Source organism: Erpetoichthys calabaricus, chromosome 5 (assembly GCF_900747795.2).
Source record: "Erpetoichthys calabaricus chromosome 5, fErpCal1.3, whole genome shotgun sequence".
In the NCBI taxonomy this organism is placed as follows: domain Eukaryota; kingdom Metazoa; phylum Chordata; class Cladistia; order Polypteriformes; family Polypteridae; genus Erpetoichthys; species Erpetoichthys calabaricus.
In genome coordinates this window covers 238,019,949-238,037,648 of record NC_041398.2, presented here as the reverse complement: position 1 = coordinate 238,037,648, position 17,700 = coordinate 238,019,949, and the positions used below count along the sequence as shown (strand labels likewise).

The window sequence follows — 17,700 nt, the reverse complement described above, 5'->3', positions numbered from 1 at the left end:
GAATTTCCTGTAAACAGACAGCAGCCAAGCACACTTTAGGAAAACAAAAAGACCAGGGGCCTCATGTATAAATGGTGCGTACGCACAGAAATGTTGCGTACGAACCTTTCCACGCTCAAATCACGATGTATAAAACCTAAACTTGCCGTAAAGCCACGCACATTTCCACAGTAACTCATACCTTGGCGTACGCAATTTCTCCGCTCGGTTTTGCAGACTGGCGGCACCCAGCGTCAAAGCAGTGCTACTGTTCCTGTGTGGTTACCCTTTCTTAGATCCACATCCACGGCGGCGGCTTTATCAAATACACTGAAATTAACCGCATATCGTTCAGAAATTTAATGCATCTGATTGTAATTAACCTGTAACAATATAATGGTCCACAGAATGGTCAAACTAATGTTCCTGTGTGCTCATCCTTTCTTTCTTAGCTCCACATTCCTGACGCGGCTTTATAAATACACTGAAATTAACTGCATATTGTTTATTAGTGTAAAGCATCTGATTGTAATTAACCTGTAGCAATATAATGGGCCAGGGAATAGCCATAGTATTCCAAATACCATAACTGCTTTAGCGTTGTTACGCTCACTGCATCTTGTTCTTCTTTTTGCTGCTCCCGTTAAGGGTTGCCACTGCGGATCATCTTTTTCCATATTACTCTCACTGCAGCAGCAGATGATCGGAAAGAGAATTATCGGTATACAGTTTCAAGTACACACTACCTTAACCACGGCAAAAAGCGTCAAAGCCTTTCCTGTACGGACCTCGCGTTTCAGAAACAGTTTCATCCCAAGAACTATAAACGCATTCAATCAGTCCATCAAGTGCTCCTTGTAGAACTGTTTGTACTTATAAGTACAATCACCTCACTGTAAACTTACACTATAGTTATAATATTGCACAACCTGCGCTACTTTATAAAGCGCGTATGATGACAATATTATTTTTAAGATGAAATGCAGCAAAATATGTTGCTTATAGTATACAGATAAAACGTTAACTTCATTTAAATAATCTGTATTGTTAATAATTAAACATGTGAGGACACGGTGCCACAGCGTATAGCTAGTTCAAGGATAGCTCCTGCCTTGCGCTGTATTCTTGCTGGTGCTGACGCGACACTGGAAGGATAGACAAATAGAATAATTAAACATGTACTACGAAGATATTTCAATGTTCCTTAAAAGTTTTGAAGAATCGGCGTTCTAAGCTTACAAATGGCTTAACGTCTATTACAGAGCTGATTGTGTGGCGATTGGAGAAAGAAAAGTATGGACAGGAATTGGAGGTTAGTACGTTTGAAAGAGACAGTACTTCTGTAATAAATTATTTCATCGAAGGTCGCACATGGCGCAGCAAGCCTCTTGCATGAGATATGAACAATCACTGTGCCACCGTGTTCCCATGTTTAATAACATGCTTTCATTCCTATCATCATGAAAATGATATCACGTATACATCTCAGTATTTTAATTATTCAGAGAGCTGTAATATCTCGAATGTAATGCATTCTGTGTCCTGTCGGAGAAAGAGAAAGAACGGAAGCACGTAGTGATTCACACACATAGAGCACATAGAAGATCAAACACAGAACAAAGCATTTAACATGCTACTTGAGAAACTAGTAAAATAAACGATTTTAAGATGAAGTTTATGATGTTCTACTTTAATGGCAAAATAAACTACATAACTAAAGTGGAAATTTCGAGATTGAAGTTGACATTTCGTGCTTTTTTCTCACTGTGTGCCTGTTTTTCCTCTGTACCCTAATACGCTTTCATATGACACTCAGACGGTGGGCTACGACTTGCCTTTTCATGGCGACTTTGATATGTGATTTCTTTTTTATTTCGGGCACTGTGCGACTTTGTGAATTTGATCTTTCGAGTTTTTCCGACACTTTGTCACTCGATCAACTTTCTTTTGTTGATTATACCACTGTTTAAACCAACAAATAGTACGTTTTTCCTTTGCCTCCACTTGGTATTCGCTGAAATTCTTATATTTTCCCCTGTGCTTTTCCCATTGTCTTTTCACAGAAGGCTATTTATATTGATTTGCATATTCAAAGAGGCGTAATTCTGGGAGGAGTTGGGGCGGGACAGAAGGCGCATGCACGTGCGTTACTTTTCACGCTGATCGGGATTTATGTAGTGGAAGAATGTGAAAGTATGCATGCGCACAGATTCCTGCATCTGGATCTTTCTGTGCATACGCACAATCCCGCTTTTGTGCTTACGCCATGTTATAGTGTGAGTTCTACGCACGGCGTTATACATGAGGCCCCAGGATGTTGGCTTTTACATTAAAGACAATGGAGTACTAAACAGAGAAAAAGGAATCAAAGGAGTCATCCTGTGCATGAAGAGAAATGGCAGACATACAGTGGATTCAGAAAGTATTCAGACCGAGTCTCTGTTTTCACATTTTGCTATGTTGCAGCCTTGTGCTAAAAACATTTAAATTCTTTTTTTTTTTTTGTAAAAACAAATATTGTGGAGCTCTGCGACAGCTTGACGCATACAATACATCAAGAACACTGGCAGGCACATCTATCAGTTGTTAAAAGCAGATTTCGCACAAATGTTTTTTTTACGTAAAGAACCAGAGTCGCTGTGCCGGAAGGGTAGGTGTTTAGGGATCTTCAAATCTTGAATTGATGTGATTTTGAAGAATAAAAGTGAATAAGCTTGTTGGGCTGACCTGCATGTTCTCATCACAATTTATCTAATGTTCAAATGTGCTAAAGCCTGCTGAATGGCATAACTCTCCACTTTCTCAATGTCCTTGGTAAAGTAGCGAGTTATGCAATGAAACTATGGGATAAATACGCTGAGATGCTGTTTGTGGACTGGTCGTTTTATCCATATAATCAATTATTGCAATCAATTTTTTGCTGTTCTATCCTGAATATAGTTTCTCTGTGGTCGAGGTTGGTTTTCCACAGACACAGCAAACCCAAGTCCAAAAGCACACATTTTTATTTTGCCTTCCTTAAGCACACACAGTACACAAATCACCTGCACTAATACTCAGTCCCTTTCTTGAGTACTTGAGTAGTCTTTTCACCAAATACTTTTTTACTCTTAGTTGAGTAATTTTTTGGATGACTACTTTTTCCTTCTACTTGAGTAATATTATTTTGAAGTAACACTACTCTTACTTGAGTACAATTTTTGGCTACTCTACCTACCTCTGGTCCCCATGGACTGTGATGTTTGCTGATGACATTGTGATCTGTAGTGAGAGTAGGGAGCAGGTTGAGGAGACCCTGGAGAGGTGGAGATATGCTGTAGAGAGGAGAGGAATGAAGGTCAGTAGGACCACCAAGACAGAATACATGTGTGTAAATGAGAGGGAGGTCAGTGGAATGGTGAGGATGCAAGGAGTAGAGTTGGCGAAGGTGGATGACTTTAAATACTTGGGATCAATAGTACAGAGTAATGGGGATTATGGAAGAGAAGTTAAGAAGAGAGTGCAGGCAGGGTGGAATGGGAGGAGAAGAGTGTCAGGAGTTATTTTTTGACAGACGGATATCAGAAAGAGTGAAAGGGAAGGTCTACAGGACGGTAGTGAGACCAAATATGTTATATGGGTTGGAGACGGTGGCACTGACCAGAAAGCAGGAGACAGAGCTGGAGGTGGCAGAGTTAAAGAAGCTAAGATTCGCACTGAGTGTGACGAGGATGGGCAGGATTAGAAATGAGGACATTAGAGGGTCAGCTCAGGTTGGACGGTTGGGAGACAAAGTCAGAGAGGTGAGATTGCGTTGATTTGACATGTGCAGAGGAGAGATGTTGAGTATATTGGGAGAAGGATGTTAAGGATGGAGATGACAGGTAAGAGAAAAAGAGGAAGGCCTAAGAGAAGGTTTATGGATGTGGTGAGAGAGGACATGCAGGTGATGGGTGCAACAGAGCAAGATGACGAGGACAGGAAGAGATGGAAGAATGAATTACTGCGCTCGCAAACAGACACCACTGTATTTTAGGTTTTTCAATGCATTTCAACTGAAGAAAAACGGAGGTGTTCTAAAGTGTTGGACTGGTAGTGTAGCTGTTACACAAACATATACTGAAAGTGGTTTAATCTGTTCAGTCAATACCTCCTATCATAATATTGAAACAATTACTTTTCGTGGTTATTTGATTTTTATTAACGCTGCTGAGATTTTTCATGCTGAGGTGTTATTTATAACATCTGTTGTATCTGAATTCTTGCCTTGTATTCCAATAACTCAAATGGTGTATAAAATGTAATATGTTCACAATATAAAAAAAAATATATCTTAAAACATTTTAATTAAAAATCCAAAAATTGCCAATTTTTCAAGGTTCAGTGATGCGATTTCACAATAATGGAAAAAATCTTTTGCATATAAATGGAATTGTCAGAGTGCCAAAAACACTTACTTCCAGTGGTCTTCTGGGAACATTTTTGAAAGTTCAACCTATGAAAGAGAAAAAAAAAATGTTTAGATTTGACAAATGCTACACTGGCATGTAAAGTGACTTAATAACTCAGTTCATACTGTTTTAAAAATCTGCTGAACATACTTTAAAGGCGATACAAGAGTCTTTTTCATGTGGTTCAAAAATTAAAAACACAAGTTATGTTTCAAATCTCAGCCGGTATTGCTGGGAATGGCTCAACTGAAGAGCACCGGGCCATTTCCAAAGTGACACGCTGCTACTATGAAAGACAACTTCAGTCTGACTATGCATCTGGAAACACTCAGAACAGAGTCAAGGGAGTGTTGCACACCATCAGGCGGGTTACTGGGAATACAAGCTCTGCTGAATTTCGCCACTCACCACTCATGATGATGAGATGGCCTACGGAGGGGAGACTTCCTTTCTGACAGTGGTGTGAAGACCACAATCTCTCAAACAAGACACTGATCATAGACTTCAGAAAGGAGGAGACATACCTACATCAGAGGGAATGCGGGGGAGAGGGTCAGCACTGGGAAGCATAGCGTTTCTTGGAATCGGGATCAAAGACGTGAACTGGGCACAACACGGCTATTGTTAAGAAAGCACGCCATGCCTTTCTTTCCCCACAGATGTCTGAGGAATGCTCAGTGTCTCCAACTATGCTCAACAACCTCCACACTAGGGTTTTCCAACCTGTGGTGGCGGCACTGCAGGTGGGCTGCAGCTGATCTCAGATGAAACCCCGCCAAGCTAGCACTCCAACAATCGTGGTGGATTCACAGTAGCAGCATCACAGGTGGATCGCAGTTGATCCTTGGACCACCTCCCCAACTCCTACTCTGATGATCGTGCTAAATTCGCTAAGGAGGAAAAGAATTAACGATCGCACTTCATTCGTTTAATGCTCTAGCGATCGTGTGGGAACCCACTTTGACATACTTGATTCACCAAGGGAGACCACCCCACTTCACTCCACTCGGACGATATTGACAAAAGGGTCAATTCTAAATATCTGTTTTCTTACCTTAACCCAATAAACAAATATATCTGAGTAATGCTGGGTACTTCAGATATACTGATGCATGAAGGGATTAAATCTCGCACCTTACAATACACTTACACTGCTTGGTGGAGAGCACAAAGGTAACCCGCAGTATTTTAAAAAGTACTATGTGCAACCCGTTGTCAAGTCTATATTCAAAATTCAATGCAGACTTCAACATTTGATCTATCAAAAATCCTTCTCCTTAATCCTCTACGGCTTCATCCATCTTTACGCTCACTGGCCACTTTATTAGGTACACTTTGCTAGTACCAGGGTTGGAACCCCTTTTGTCTTCATAACTGCCATAATTCTTCATGGCGTGGATTCAACAAGATGAGGGAAACATCTCTCATGGATTGGGGTCCACATTGACATGATAACATCACGTAGTTGCTGCAGATTTGTCGTCTGCACATCCATGAAGCGAATCTCCCGTTCCACCACATCCCAAAGGAGCTCTACTGCACTGAGATCTGGTGACGGTGGAGGCCATTTGAGTACAGGGGACTCATTGTCATGTTCAAGAAACCAATTTGAGATGATATGAGCTTTGTGACATGGCGTGTTATCCTGCTGGAAGGACCCATCAGAAGATGGGGACACTGCGGTCATAAAGGGATGGACATGGTCAGCAACAATACTCAGGTAGGCTGTGACTTTTAAATGATGATCAGTTGGTACTAAGAGGCCCAAAGTGTGCCAAGAAAATATCTCTGACACAATTACAACACCACCACCAGCCTGAAATATTGATACAAGACAGGATGGATTCATGCTTTCATGTAGTTGACACCAAATTTTGACCCTATCATCTGAATGTTGCAGCAGAAATCGAGACTCATCAGACCAGGCAACATTTTTATAATCTTCTATTGTCCAGTTTTAGTGAGCTGTGCGAATTGTAGCCTCAGTTGCCTGTTCTTCGCTGACAAGAGTGGCACCCGGTGTGGTCTCCTGCTACTGCACCCCACCTGCTTCAAGCTTTGATGTGTTGTGTGTTCAGAGATGCTCTTCTGCATACCTCGGTTGTAACGAGTGCTTATTTGAGTTCCTGTTGCCTTTCTATCAGCTTGAACCAGTCAGGCCATTCACCTCTGACCTCTGGCATCAACAAGGCATTTTCATTCAGAGAACTGCTGCTCCCTTTTCTTCCTATGAAGTCAGTACAGTAGACGGATTGGGAGAGTATGAGGGGGTCATGAGGTCGCTGGAAAGGGGTGTGTGATGCTCCTGATATCTATGCAAAAGTATGAAGGTCCAAGTCTTTAGAGTCGTGGTGCTTGCTATATGGTTGTGAGACATGGACGCTATCCAGTGACCTGAGACGAAGACTGGACTCCTTTGGCACTGTGTCTCTCCGGAAAATCCTTGGGTACCGTTGGTTTGACTTTGCGTTGCTCATGGAGTCCCGAATGAGACACATTACCTGCATTGTGAGGGAGCGTCAGTTACGGCACTAAGGCCATGTGGCGCATTTCCCCGAGGGTGATCCAGCTCGTAAGATCCTCATTGTTGGGGACCCGAGTGGCTGGACCAGGCCAAGGGGTCACCCACGTAACACCTGGCTGCTGCAGATAGAGGGTCATTTCCAGAGGGTGGGACTGGACCGCGTGTTTGCCTGGAGGGTTGCCAACTGGGATCCCGAGCTGTTTCGTCGTGTAGTGGGTGCGGCAATGCACTGTACCAGTGCATGCTGCCCAACCTGACTTGACTTCAGACCATTCTCTGTAAACCCTTTAGATGGTTATGAGTGAAAATCCCGATTATTTCAGAAACTGATGATCTCTCTGACCAGCCTGTCTGGCACCAACAACCATGCCACCTTCAAAGTCACTCCAATCCCCTTTCTTCCCCATTCTGATGCTCAGTTTGAACTTTAGCAGGTCGTCTTGACAAGGTCTACAGGCTGAAATGCATTGAGTTACTGCCATTTGATTGGCTGATTAGATATTTGCGTTAACAAGCAGTTGAACCGGTGGCCAGTGAACATAAGTGTCCAAAGTGTTACAGACACCACAAAGAGAAATACAAAAGAAAATCTAAAACTGGATACATCAGAAGTCTTTATCTGAGTTACTATTGAGAAAAAAAAATTAAACGACAGGTGGCATAATGGCATTGTTGCAGCCTATCAGTAAGGAGACCAGGGTTCGCATCCTGGGTCACATTCTTCCCATGTCTGTGTGGGTATCTTAGTGTTCAACGATATGAAATTTAGGTGAACTGGTGACACTAAATTGGCCTGTGTGTGTGTGTGTTCGTCCTGCAATGGACTGGCACTCTGTCTGGGTACCTTACACCCTATGCTAGCTGAGATAGGCTCCAGCATCCCCCACCATCCTGGTCTGGATTGAACGAGTTACAAAATGACATAACACGACAAAATAAAATGACACAAAAAAATAAAAATGCATCAGCAATATGTGAAACACAAGCCACAATACCGCATGAGGTCATCCCATTCTCAGAAATGATGGAGGATAAAAGTTCACTACCAAAGAAAGTAGACTTTGCCAATACTTGTACATAAAACATTTTATGGTGGCCACCTCTAGCTTTGAACAATTTTATGAACATGTAAAGTGTGTCTGAGGGCTCGGCTCCTACTGCCATAGTTTTATATCACATTTCAGACTGATGAAGAAATACCCATATGGCAGCCAAATTTGAAATCTGTGAGAAAAATGTGAATTATCCACTTACATCCACTAGTATGGTAACTATAAGAAAATGTGAATTTTTCTTCATTCAGACTAGGTAGAAACTGATCCAAAAATGCTTTATAGAAATCAAAATCACCAGCTGAATCATCGTTAAGACAATACGCTATGAAAAACAGTAGAAGAAGCCCCTTAGAACACCCAGAAGGCACGCCTTATATAGCAAACAGAGGGGGATATGGTGACAAAGTGACGCTACTGTGGCCGAAAGACCATCGTCATGCTAAGTGGCAGGGAAAACACACTGCATACTGAAGAGCGAGGCCAGGGAGGTAGAGGAACTGATTAAGATAGTGGTGTCCAATCAACAATGGAGCACAAACAGAACCCCTGATCATTCATCCTTCATCCCCATGTTGGATTTGGCACAGGTTTTATGCCGGAAGGCCCTTCCTGACGCCACCCTCTCCACTTTACCCGGGCTTGCAGAGTTGAAGATGCTACGATTTTCGCTCAGAGTAACGAGGGTAGACAGGATTAGGAAGGAGTATTTTAGAGGGACGACACAGGAACAACATTTTGAGGTTAGACTGAGATGGTTCGGGTACATGCAGAGAAGAGACGAGGGGTACATCGGGAAAAGAAGGTTGAAGATGGAACCACCAGACAGGAGATAAAGAGGAAGGCCAAAGAGGAGGATTATGAATGTAGTTAGGGAAGGACATGAAGGCAGTCGGCATGGCAGAAAATGATGAAAAAGAGAGGGACAGATGGAAATGGATGATCCGCTGTGGCGACCCCCAAACGGGAGCAGCTGAAAGCAGAAGAAGCAGAGTTCACTCCTTCTTGTACCGCAACAGGTGAGATGGAGCTAACATACAGAAGAAGCATATCTTACTCTGTCTCATGCTACAGCGAGTGTGAACATATTTAAAAGTATGGAAGACAAGTGTGTCACTCTCTCTCATGCCACCACCGCATGTGGTAATGACAAAGACAGAGCAAGAGTGCCGGTGGCACACTATCACACAGTGAGGTGAGTGAAACAGAGCAAGAGTGGACTGTGTCCCACACATGAAAACATGTGCCAAAATGTAATTCTGCCATTATTTTTTTCCACTGCTGTTTCACCAACAGGAGGCATGAAGTTGAATCTGTCACAAGTTGATGTTTTATTGTATGACTAGCCACGGTACCTGTCAAACACAGGTAATAGAATAATTTAAAAATATTTGCCATCTCTTGCCCTACGTGTACCTTCAGCACCTTTCCTCCGTACAGGAAGCTGTCGACTTACGACTTATGTGTCTTAAGCCCATTCCACTTACAACCGCTACAGTGTCTCACGGGAAAATGACAATTTTCACCACGGCAGCTCTGTACGTCGTGACTCATTCATCTTGACCTCGGTTTATTACCTGTGGCGGTTTTGACAGTTATATTAGTCTTACAATTATAGGAAAAAAAGGTAATTGATCTCAGCACAAAAATGAAGGAGGTAAGAAAGCGAATGCGATCGCATGTGACTTGAAGTCATCCTGTTGTTGTTGGAGTTCACCGCACGCACTACACTGCTGAGCTCTGGCTTTGAATCCAGTTAACCTCCGAGACTTCTGCGTTGTGACTCATGATGTGCCGCTTCGTGTGATCCACCACAAAGGGTAATAAAACCACACTGAACTCCTTTATCTGTTAATGTTTATTATTAACAGGCTGAAATGTTAAAACGGAAAACTTATGAGTGCTCAGACTCTGTCGGTACAATTCCTTCTCTCACAGTTAGCACAATGAACACTGGGAGAGGCTCACACTGATGATGTGACATAACACAAAGAAATGATTCGTGAAGCCGTTAAATGTTCGACAGTAATAACAAAACAAAATAATAAAAAAAATGAATGAAAATGTACACAATGAGCTAAGAATGAAGATAAAAAGTATAAAACAAACAATATGAAATAGGGACTTATTATACAGTGCTATACATACAGTCAGGCTTGAACACATATACTGGTCCATCTTACATCTAGATCAACCTATGACCGGTCTGTCAGAACTGAACATTGTTGTAAGTCGACAACTACCGATATTTGTGTGTGTATGTGTGTGTGTGTGAACGTCTCTTAGCCAGTGCTCCCTCTCTCAAGTGCTGTTCTGGCACTGCCAGTTATGTTCTAGCTGTTTGGCGACCTCTTGTAATTATAGCATAAAAATCTTAATGCTGCTGCTACTGCTGTAGGCAGCTCTTTACTCTTTATTACCCAAAGCTGCTTCTGTCACTTATGTGTGGAATAAAGGCAATTAATCCCGTGTGACCACCAGACACTCTCCAGCTCCCCAACACTCGACACAAACAGACGCCAGCACACATCCAGCACAACACACGTTTATTTTAGGCGTGGGAAACGCTTCCCTTTCACATCCCACCTGCACATTACAGTATAAAGCACTTGCCACTTTTCTTCTCTTCTCTCTGTCCTTCCACCTCGGGCAAGCTTCGTCTTCTTCTTCCTCCTGACTCCAGCTCCCTGAACAAAGGCAGCAGGATTCTTTTATGCTGCAACCGGGGGTACTTCTGCTGGCCTGGTCTGGAAGCACTTCTGGGTGAGGCAGAAGCCCAACATAGGAGTCACCCACGGAACCCAATGGGGCTGTATGAAACTCCAAATCCGATGAAGCCCTGTGGGAATATGAGGTGCAGCTGCAACCGAGGGGGGCTGTCATCTAGCACTCCGGGGGAGATAATATATCGTGCTTATTTTATCCCCTGCTGCTTCCACTATCTTGGTGTCTCAGATGGGTTAAGGCCACAGTCATCTGACACACCCATTACAAAAGGGACATATGTGTTAAAGAGTGTATGTTTGTCTTCCAAAAACTCAAACCATCAGTTTTCACAAATCATTCACGTAATGTTCCTTACTCCTAGGAAGTGACACAAAATGGGCTTGGTATTGGATTTGTTGTGTCATTCCTGCTCTCTACATCTCCCTGGTACTTTCTTTCATGTTTTCTGGGAGTGTCCAGGTGTCTTTGCCTTCTGGTCTACAGTTGCTAATTTCCGCTCCTCTTGAGCACCCTACGGAGCAGGAGCGACCGTGTGCTCGGTGAAGGCTCCCACAGACGTCAAGGATCTGGCAACGGGAGTGGGAGCAGGCTCGGAGTGGCACCCCGTAGAATGCTGAGGGATTGGTGGGTGGGAAATGGGCCGGGGTTAAGGGTTGTCTGAAACCTGCTGGTTGACATCTCTTTGTGTCGTCAGATTTTAGAGAGGAAGCACTGTAGCTCAGATTGTGTTTTAAGAACATGATTTTACTACCCAGGATTTTAAACCTCATTTTAAAGGATTATTTATTGGCTTATTTTTAACCTCCACATTCACTTGTTTTCATGGATTATTTATTTATTGAAGACTTTGATCTGAATTACTGCACTTTTGAACAAGTTCTATACTGTGTCTCTTCGGAGAATGCTTGGGTACCATTGGTTTGACTTTATGTCAAATGAGTGGTTACTCATGGAATCCCGAATGAGGCACATTACCTGCATTGTGAGGGAGTGTCAGTTACGGCACTACGGCCATGTGGCGCAATTCTCCAAGGGTGATCCGGCTTGCAGGACCACAGCAGGTCTCACCAACTATGGAAAAAACCAAGTCTGTCACATCTTTCAAGTTTTCTGCAAATTGAAAAAATTATGTCACCCCTATAATTAACGATCTCTGGATTTCATTTTTCCTGAGCTTCACATACACAATATTCTCTTTTTCACGAATCAACACCTGCCATTTAAATCACGCAGTCGCAGCATTTAAATCACGTGACCATAATCCGATGTCTTCATTGGTAGGTGGTTTTTCCTCATTGGTCAGTGGTTTTTGTCTTGCAGTATGTAAATACTGTGTACATACTGGCTCTTTCCAATGTGCTATGACCAGAATGAAGACATATTTGGCCACCACCACTAGCGTATAACATCAGGAAAGACCTAGCAACTAAAAAAAAACCTCAATTTTGAAAAGAAATGGCTCTTACTAGGTTTTTCCATTGCATGTGAGAGCTGGATTAGGCCAAGGGGACACCAATATAACACCTGGCTGCAGCAGACAGATTGTGTGGTGGGATCCTGAGCTGTCTCGTTGTGTGGTGGGTTCTGCAATACGCTGTACCAGTGCATGCTCCCCAACCTAACCTGACTTCACACCAATTACCTTGCTGAAAGTGTGTGTCTTCATTTGCCTGGCTCATCTCTGTTCATGACTATGGACGGTTTCGGGCTGACGTGGCTCCCGGACATGACAAGGGAGAGTGGAGCCAACCTGAACCATCACAAATAGGTATTGAGAATTAAACATACAATACAAATAAGCCAAAATTAAAAAAAAAAAAAAATCTATAAAATGTCAGGATAGATATGGATGGATAGATGGATGAAATGTAATAAAATGCCATGCAAAAGTACAAATGATACTAAAATTCATCCTGGTGACTCGTTCAGTAGCATTTAAAATACATCAAGCCTGGCAACACAAAGACTATACAAACTTGAAGTAAAACATGGCTGCTTTTAAGACGGGCAAATCAAACCTCTTATATCATAATTCCATCAGCTCATTGTGCAACCAGCCATGGTTGAAATATATCATCATGGCTCTCCAACCATCTACAGGAAAACCACAACAGCACATTTCGGTGACATAATTCAGAACTCCACTTAGCCACAAACATGATCCTTGGTTTTTTTACTTGGGTTTTTTCTGGTTAGGAAACAGTGACATAAAATTCACCAGCAGGCAGCTGCACTCAATTGCTCAGTGAGTCAGTATTCATTTTTGATGTTCAAATGTATTGTAGGCTATAGATACTGGAATAGTGATTCAAAACAAAATCTGATTTCAAATTAGCCATTTCAGTATGTATTTGTTCATGTTAGAATAATCCTCTGTAAGTGCTATGGTAGACCCTTGCCCACACAGCATGGATGGAGGCATAACCCAGACGGGGACTGGGGCTGGATTGCTATCCCACTCCAAGAGAAAGATTAGTGGATGGACTTGGAGAGGTTGTGTATCAAGAGCAGTTCCTCCCCCAGTACAATAGATGGCAGTGCTCTGCTGGCGTGGACCCAGTATGGACACGTGCGGGGATATATAGTCCTGAGGAACAACCATGTCAGGGTCCTTGGTTGGCACCAGAGGGCACTGCAGGGAGAAGGACTTCTGACTGGCACCCAGTGCTGCCTGGTCAAGTTCTGGCCAGGCACTGCTTAAGGTTTCTAACGTGAGTTTACATTTACATTCATTTGCTTACCAGACACTTTTATCAATAATAATAATAATAATAATACATTTTATTTATATAGCACCTTTCCCACGCTCAAGGCATTTCACAGAGTTTAAGAAAGAACGGCAGGGTGTACAGTATATAGCATTGAACTAAACCAGATAAATAAATAAAGAAGAGTCAGATAGTAAATTCAGAGAAAAAAAGCCTAACAGACAACATAATTGATGGTCTAATCAAAAGCAACTTAAACAAAAGAGGTCAACATAATCGAGTCAACATCAGTCTAGGAGGTCTGTTTGGGAACAAGTGTTACAGGACAAAGGTACGGAATTGATCATCACAAGCTAACAGCTCAAAACAAAATACTGTAAATGGTAGATACAACTTCCAGGTTACAAAAGCTTAACAGCTAAGCAGGAATTCACCAGACAAGAGAGTCTTCCAATACATCTTAAACACAGCTGAGGGACTTTGAATTTCAAACAGAGGTGGCCACCTCATTCTAGGAGCTACAGTTAGGTCCATAAATATTTGAACAGAGACAACTTTTGTCTAATTTTGGTTCTGTACATTACCACAATGAATTTTAAATGAAACAACTCAGATGCAGTTGAAGTGCAGACTTTCAGCTTTAATTCAGTGGGGTGAACAAAACGATTGAATAAAAATGTGAGGCAACTAAAGCATTTTTTGAACACAATCCCTTCATTTCTTCCTTAGAAGGCTGGCGTCCTTCAACATCTGCAATAAGATGCTGCAGATGTTCTATCAGACGGTTGTGGCGAGCGCCCTCTTCTACACGGTGGTGTGCTGGGGAGGCAGCATAAAGAAGGAGGACGCCTCACGCCTGGACAAACTGGTGAGGAAGGCAGGCTCTATTGTAGGCATGGAGCTGGACAGTCTGACATCTGTGGCAGAGCAACGGGAGCTCAGCAGGCTCCTATCAATCATGGAGAATCCACTGCATCCACTGAACAGGATCATCTCCAGACAGAGGAGCAGCTTCAGTGACAGACTGCTGTCACCGTCTTGCTCCACTGAGGAGATCGTTCCTCCCCCATACTATGCAACACTTCAATTCCACCCCCAAAACGTTAACATTATACAAAGTTACTGTCTGTTTTTACCTACATTTTTATTACTCTTTAATATTGTTTTTTGTATCAGTATGCTGCTGCTGGAGTATGTGAATTTCCCCTTGGGATTAATAAAGTATCTATCTATCTACTCTGTAGGTAAGCATCAAGGATTTGAACTTAATGTGTGCTGTGACAGGGAGACAATGCAGTGATCTGAAAAGAGTAGTGACGTGTGCCTGCCTGGGCTGGTTGAACACCAGATGTGCTGCTGAATTTTTAATCATCTGCAGCAGCTGGGTGACACACTTGGTGCCGGAGCTCCTGCCAGCGGAGAGTTGCAGTAGTCCAGATGTGACAAGACCAAAGCCTGGACCGGGAGCTGTGATGCATACTCCATCAGATTAGATTATATTAGATAAATTTTATTAATCCCATGGATAATAATAATTCCTTACATTTATATAGTGCTTCACTGAGCGGGGAGCCACTTCAACCAGCACCAAAGTATAGCATGCATCTGGATGATGTGATGGCGGCCATTTTTGTGCCAGTACGCTTACCACACATTAGCTGTTAGGTGGTGAAGGGGTGAGAGACATAGCCAATCACAGACAGAGGATGATTAGGGAGCCATGGTGGGCAATTTAGACAGGACATCGAGTACACCCTGCTCTTTACGAATGATGCCCAGGGACTTTTTATGGCCACAGAAAGTCAGGACCTCGGTGTTACGACACATCTGAAGGACTATGCCATTTTTACATCACAGTGTCCCCGTCATTGCACTGGAGCATTAGGATCCACATTAAGACCACGTGGTTGGTGCCCCCTGCTGGCCTAACCAACACCTCTTCCAGCAGCAACCCAAGCATTTCTTAGGACAGGGGTGGGCATTGTCGATCCTGGGAGGCCATAGTGGCTGCAGGTGTTTATTCCAACCCAGTTTCTTCATAAGAACTCAGTTATTGCTGATGATTCACTTATTGCTCAAGTGACATTTTGATGCTTGATTTTAGTGGTCTCGCTTGTTAAGGTTCCCCACCCTTAATTGTTTATTTCACTCTTAAACAGCTGCATTCACTGTTTTAATGGCTCCTTATTATCAATAAGATGTAAATGAATGTGAATTCATTTGTGAATTTCCCCTTGGCATTAATAAAGTATCTATCTATCTAAATGACAGAGGAGCCAGCATTTCTCTATCTAACTTGTTTCCATTTACACCTGCGTAGATTCATCACACATTATTTGGTTTAATAAAATGAAGAGAAAAATGTAATAGACTGAAAATGATCCATTTTAGGCTTCAACTCATTTGGATGATATCCTCAGAAAGGAAAAAATCTATGATATAAGAATCCAACATTGCAGACTAACAAGCCGTAAAATTAAATAAGGTCTGAGACTGAGCGGCCCTCCAGGACCGACACTGCCCCACCCTTGTCCTAGATGGCCCCCCAACCAAATACTGGCTGGGCAGAAATATGCTTAGCTTCAGGCCGATGACCTTTTCTAAAGTGCATGTGGTTTACCTGCTGGATATGGTCTGGTCTTGTACATATTGTGCACAGTGCATCTTCAAGACCAAGGGACCCTACCAACATGTTCCCTGAAGGATAGCTGGTGATCACTCAGCACCCCAAAGGTTGCATACAGACTTGGCAGGTGTCAGTGATAATGAGCTAAGCTGAAATGTGATGGGTTAAGCTGGGATAACAAGAAGGTCAGTCTTTGCCAGGATTAGCTTGAGATGGTGCTTCTTCATCCAGGTTGCAACATCAGTGAGACATGCAGAGACTGAAGCGGATAGCATGAGGTCCTGTGATCAGAACGACATGTGAGGCTGCACATCATCAGCATAGCACTGATACAAGAAATAATTACACACAATTATAGGATCTGGTGCATACAGACAGGCCGAGATGACCCTTCTCTGGTAATACCAGCTCAGCGCTTTTGCAATACTTTAAAAGATGGATTATGTTGTTCATATACAATCCCTGAAAAAATGTTCAGCTTCAACCTGAACCTCAAAACATCAATACCTTAACGTCTCCAATAACGTGAGAAAATCCACGCAGAATATCCGTTCATTGCATATTTTATACACGGATTTTCTTAGAAAATGGTATCCTGCAACGGTTTACACACACAGAGCAAAACTCTTAATTCAGTTTAAACGGTCTATCAAGGGGCGAAACCGGGTATCTTGTTCCTCGCACCTGAGGTACTAACACAACAGAGCATCAAGACACAGCACTGACATAAAAACAAAGAAATGCGAAAAAGCCAACGCAGAAGTCTCTTTCACTCAAGCGCCTTTAAACTGTCAAACGTTTATGTGCTTCACCCAGCAAACTAAAGGCAGAACGACAAACGTGGCCGCGTTGACAGATGCACACCCGAGAGCACCGGAGAAAGTTTATAACCGACAGGAGGGCATTAGCACAATCTGACAGTATCTATATGGTATACCTGTTGGTTGTCCACATCAAGCTCCACTACTTGTGCCGCCACGGCCGCCATGTCGCCGTTTATTAAACGTAACAGCGTCGACCAAGCCGGTGCGCGCCACGCCCCCTTCGACTAGCTTACCGCGTCACGTGCATTTTTGGCCCAAACGGAGATCCGTAGCGCAGCTCTGTTTTGTTTTCGCAATTCGTTGTGCGACGCGAGATCCAGTTGGAAAGTTTCAATCTGACATTTCAGTGTGTGTAAGTGAGGGGTGGAATAAAATAGATTTGTTGATGTTTTCTCCTATCTGTTGCACATGCTGGCCATGTAATTGCCACGCGTATTTCCAGGAGCAATTGAGGAGAAATCTTTATTGCTGATAAAACAACTCTTCATCACATCACATTTCATCACCGAAAAATATTAATGAATACAATTTTTTTAAACAGTGATCCTCAGTGCCGGTCCTGAAAGGATGCGGTGGCAGGTTTTTGTCCTTCATTGCTCTTGTTGTTTGTTTGGTGGGTATTCGTTGTCTTTAACTTGATGATAAAATTAAACCCATAAGTTACAGGAGTGGAACAATTTTGACGACAATAGCCCGTCCAGCTCAATAAAGTTCACCAATCCTGTTCAGATCATTTATGCCTGGTATGTCGAATACGGTATGTCATTGGAGAATCAATAGAGACTGTCAGTTGTATTTGGACTTAAAATTAGACTACTTTTTAATTTTAA

The 17,700-nt window shown here is 42.7% G+C and overlaps 1 protein-coding gene across 1 annotated transcript in view; it reads right to left on the bottom strand.

Annotated features, from left to right (window-relative positions):
• The window catches only part of rnf175 (ring finger protein 175), a 134,830-nt gene extending 117,727 nt beyond the window's left edge, over nt 1-17,103 (bottom strand). Inside the window, exons 1-2 of the mRNA XM_028802676.2 lie at nt 16,984-17,103; nt 4,416-4,453 (exon numbers count right to left, since the gene is read on the bottom strand). Of these exons, the coding sequence (XP_028658509.1) occupies nt 4,416-4,453; nt 16,984-17,034 (89 nt within the window). The 5' untranslated portion in view covers nt 17,035-17,103. The remainder of the gene's footprint in view (nt 1-4,415; nt 4,454-16,983) is intronic.
• Between the last annotated feature and the right edge of the window lie 597 nt (nt 17,104-17,700).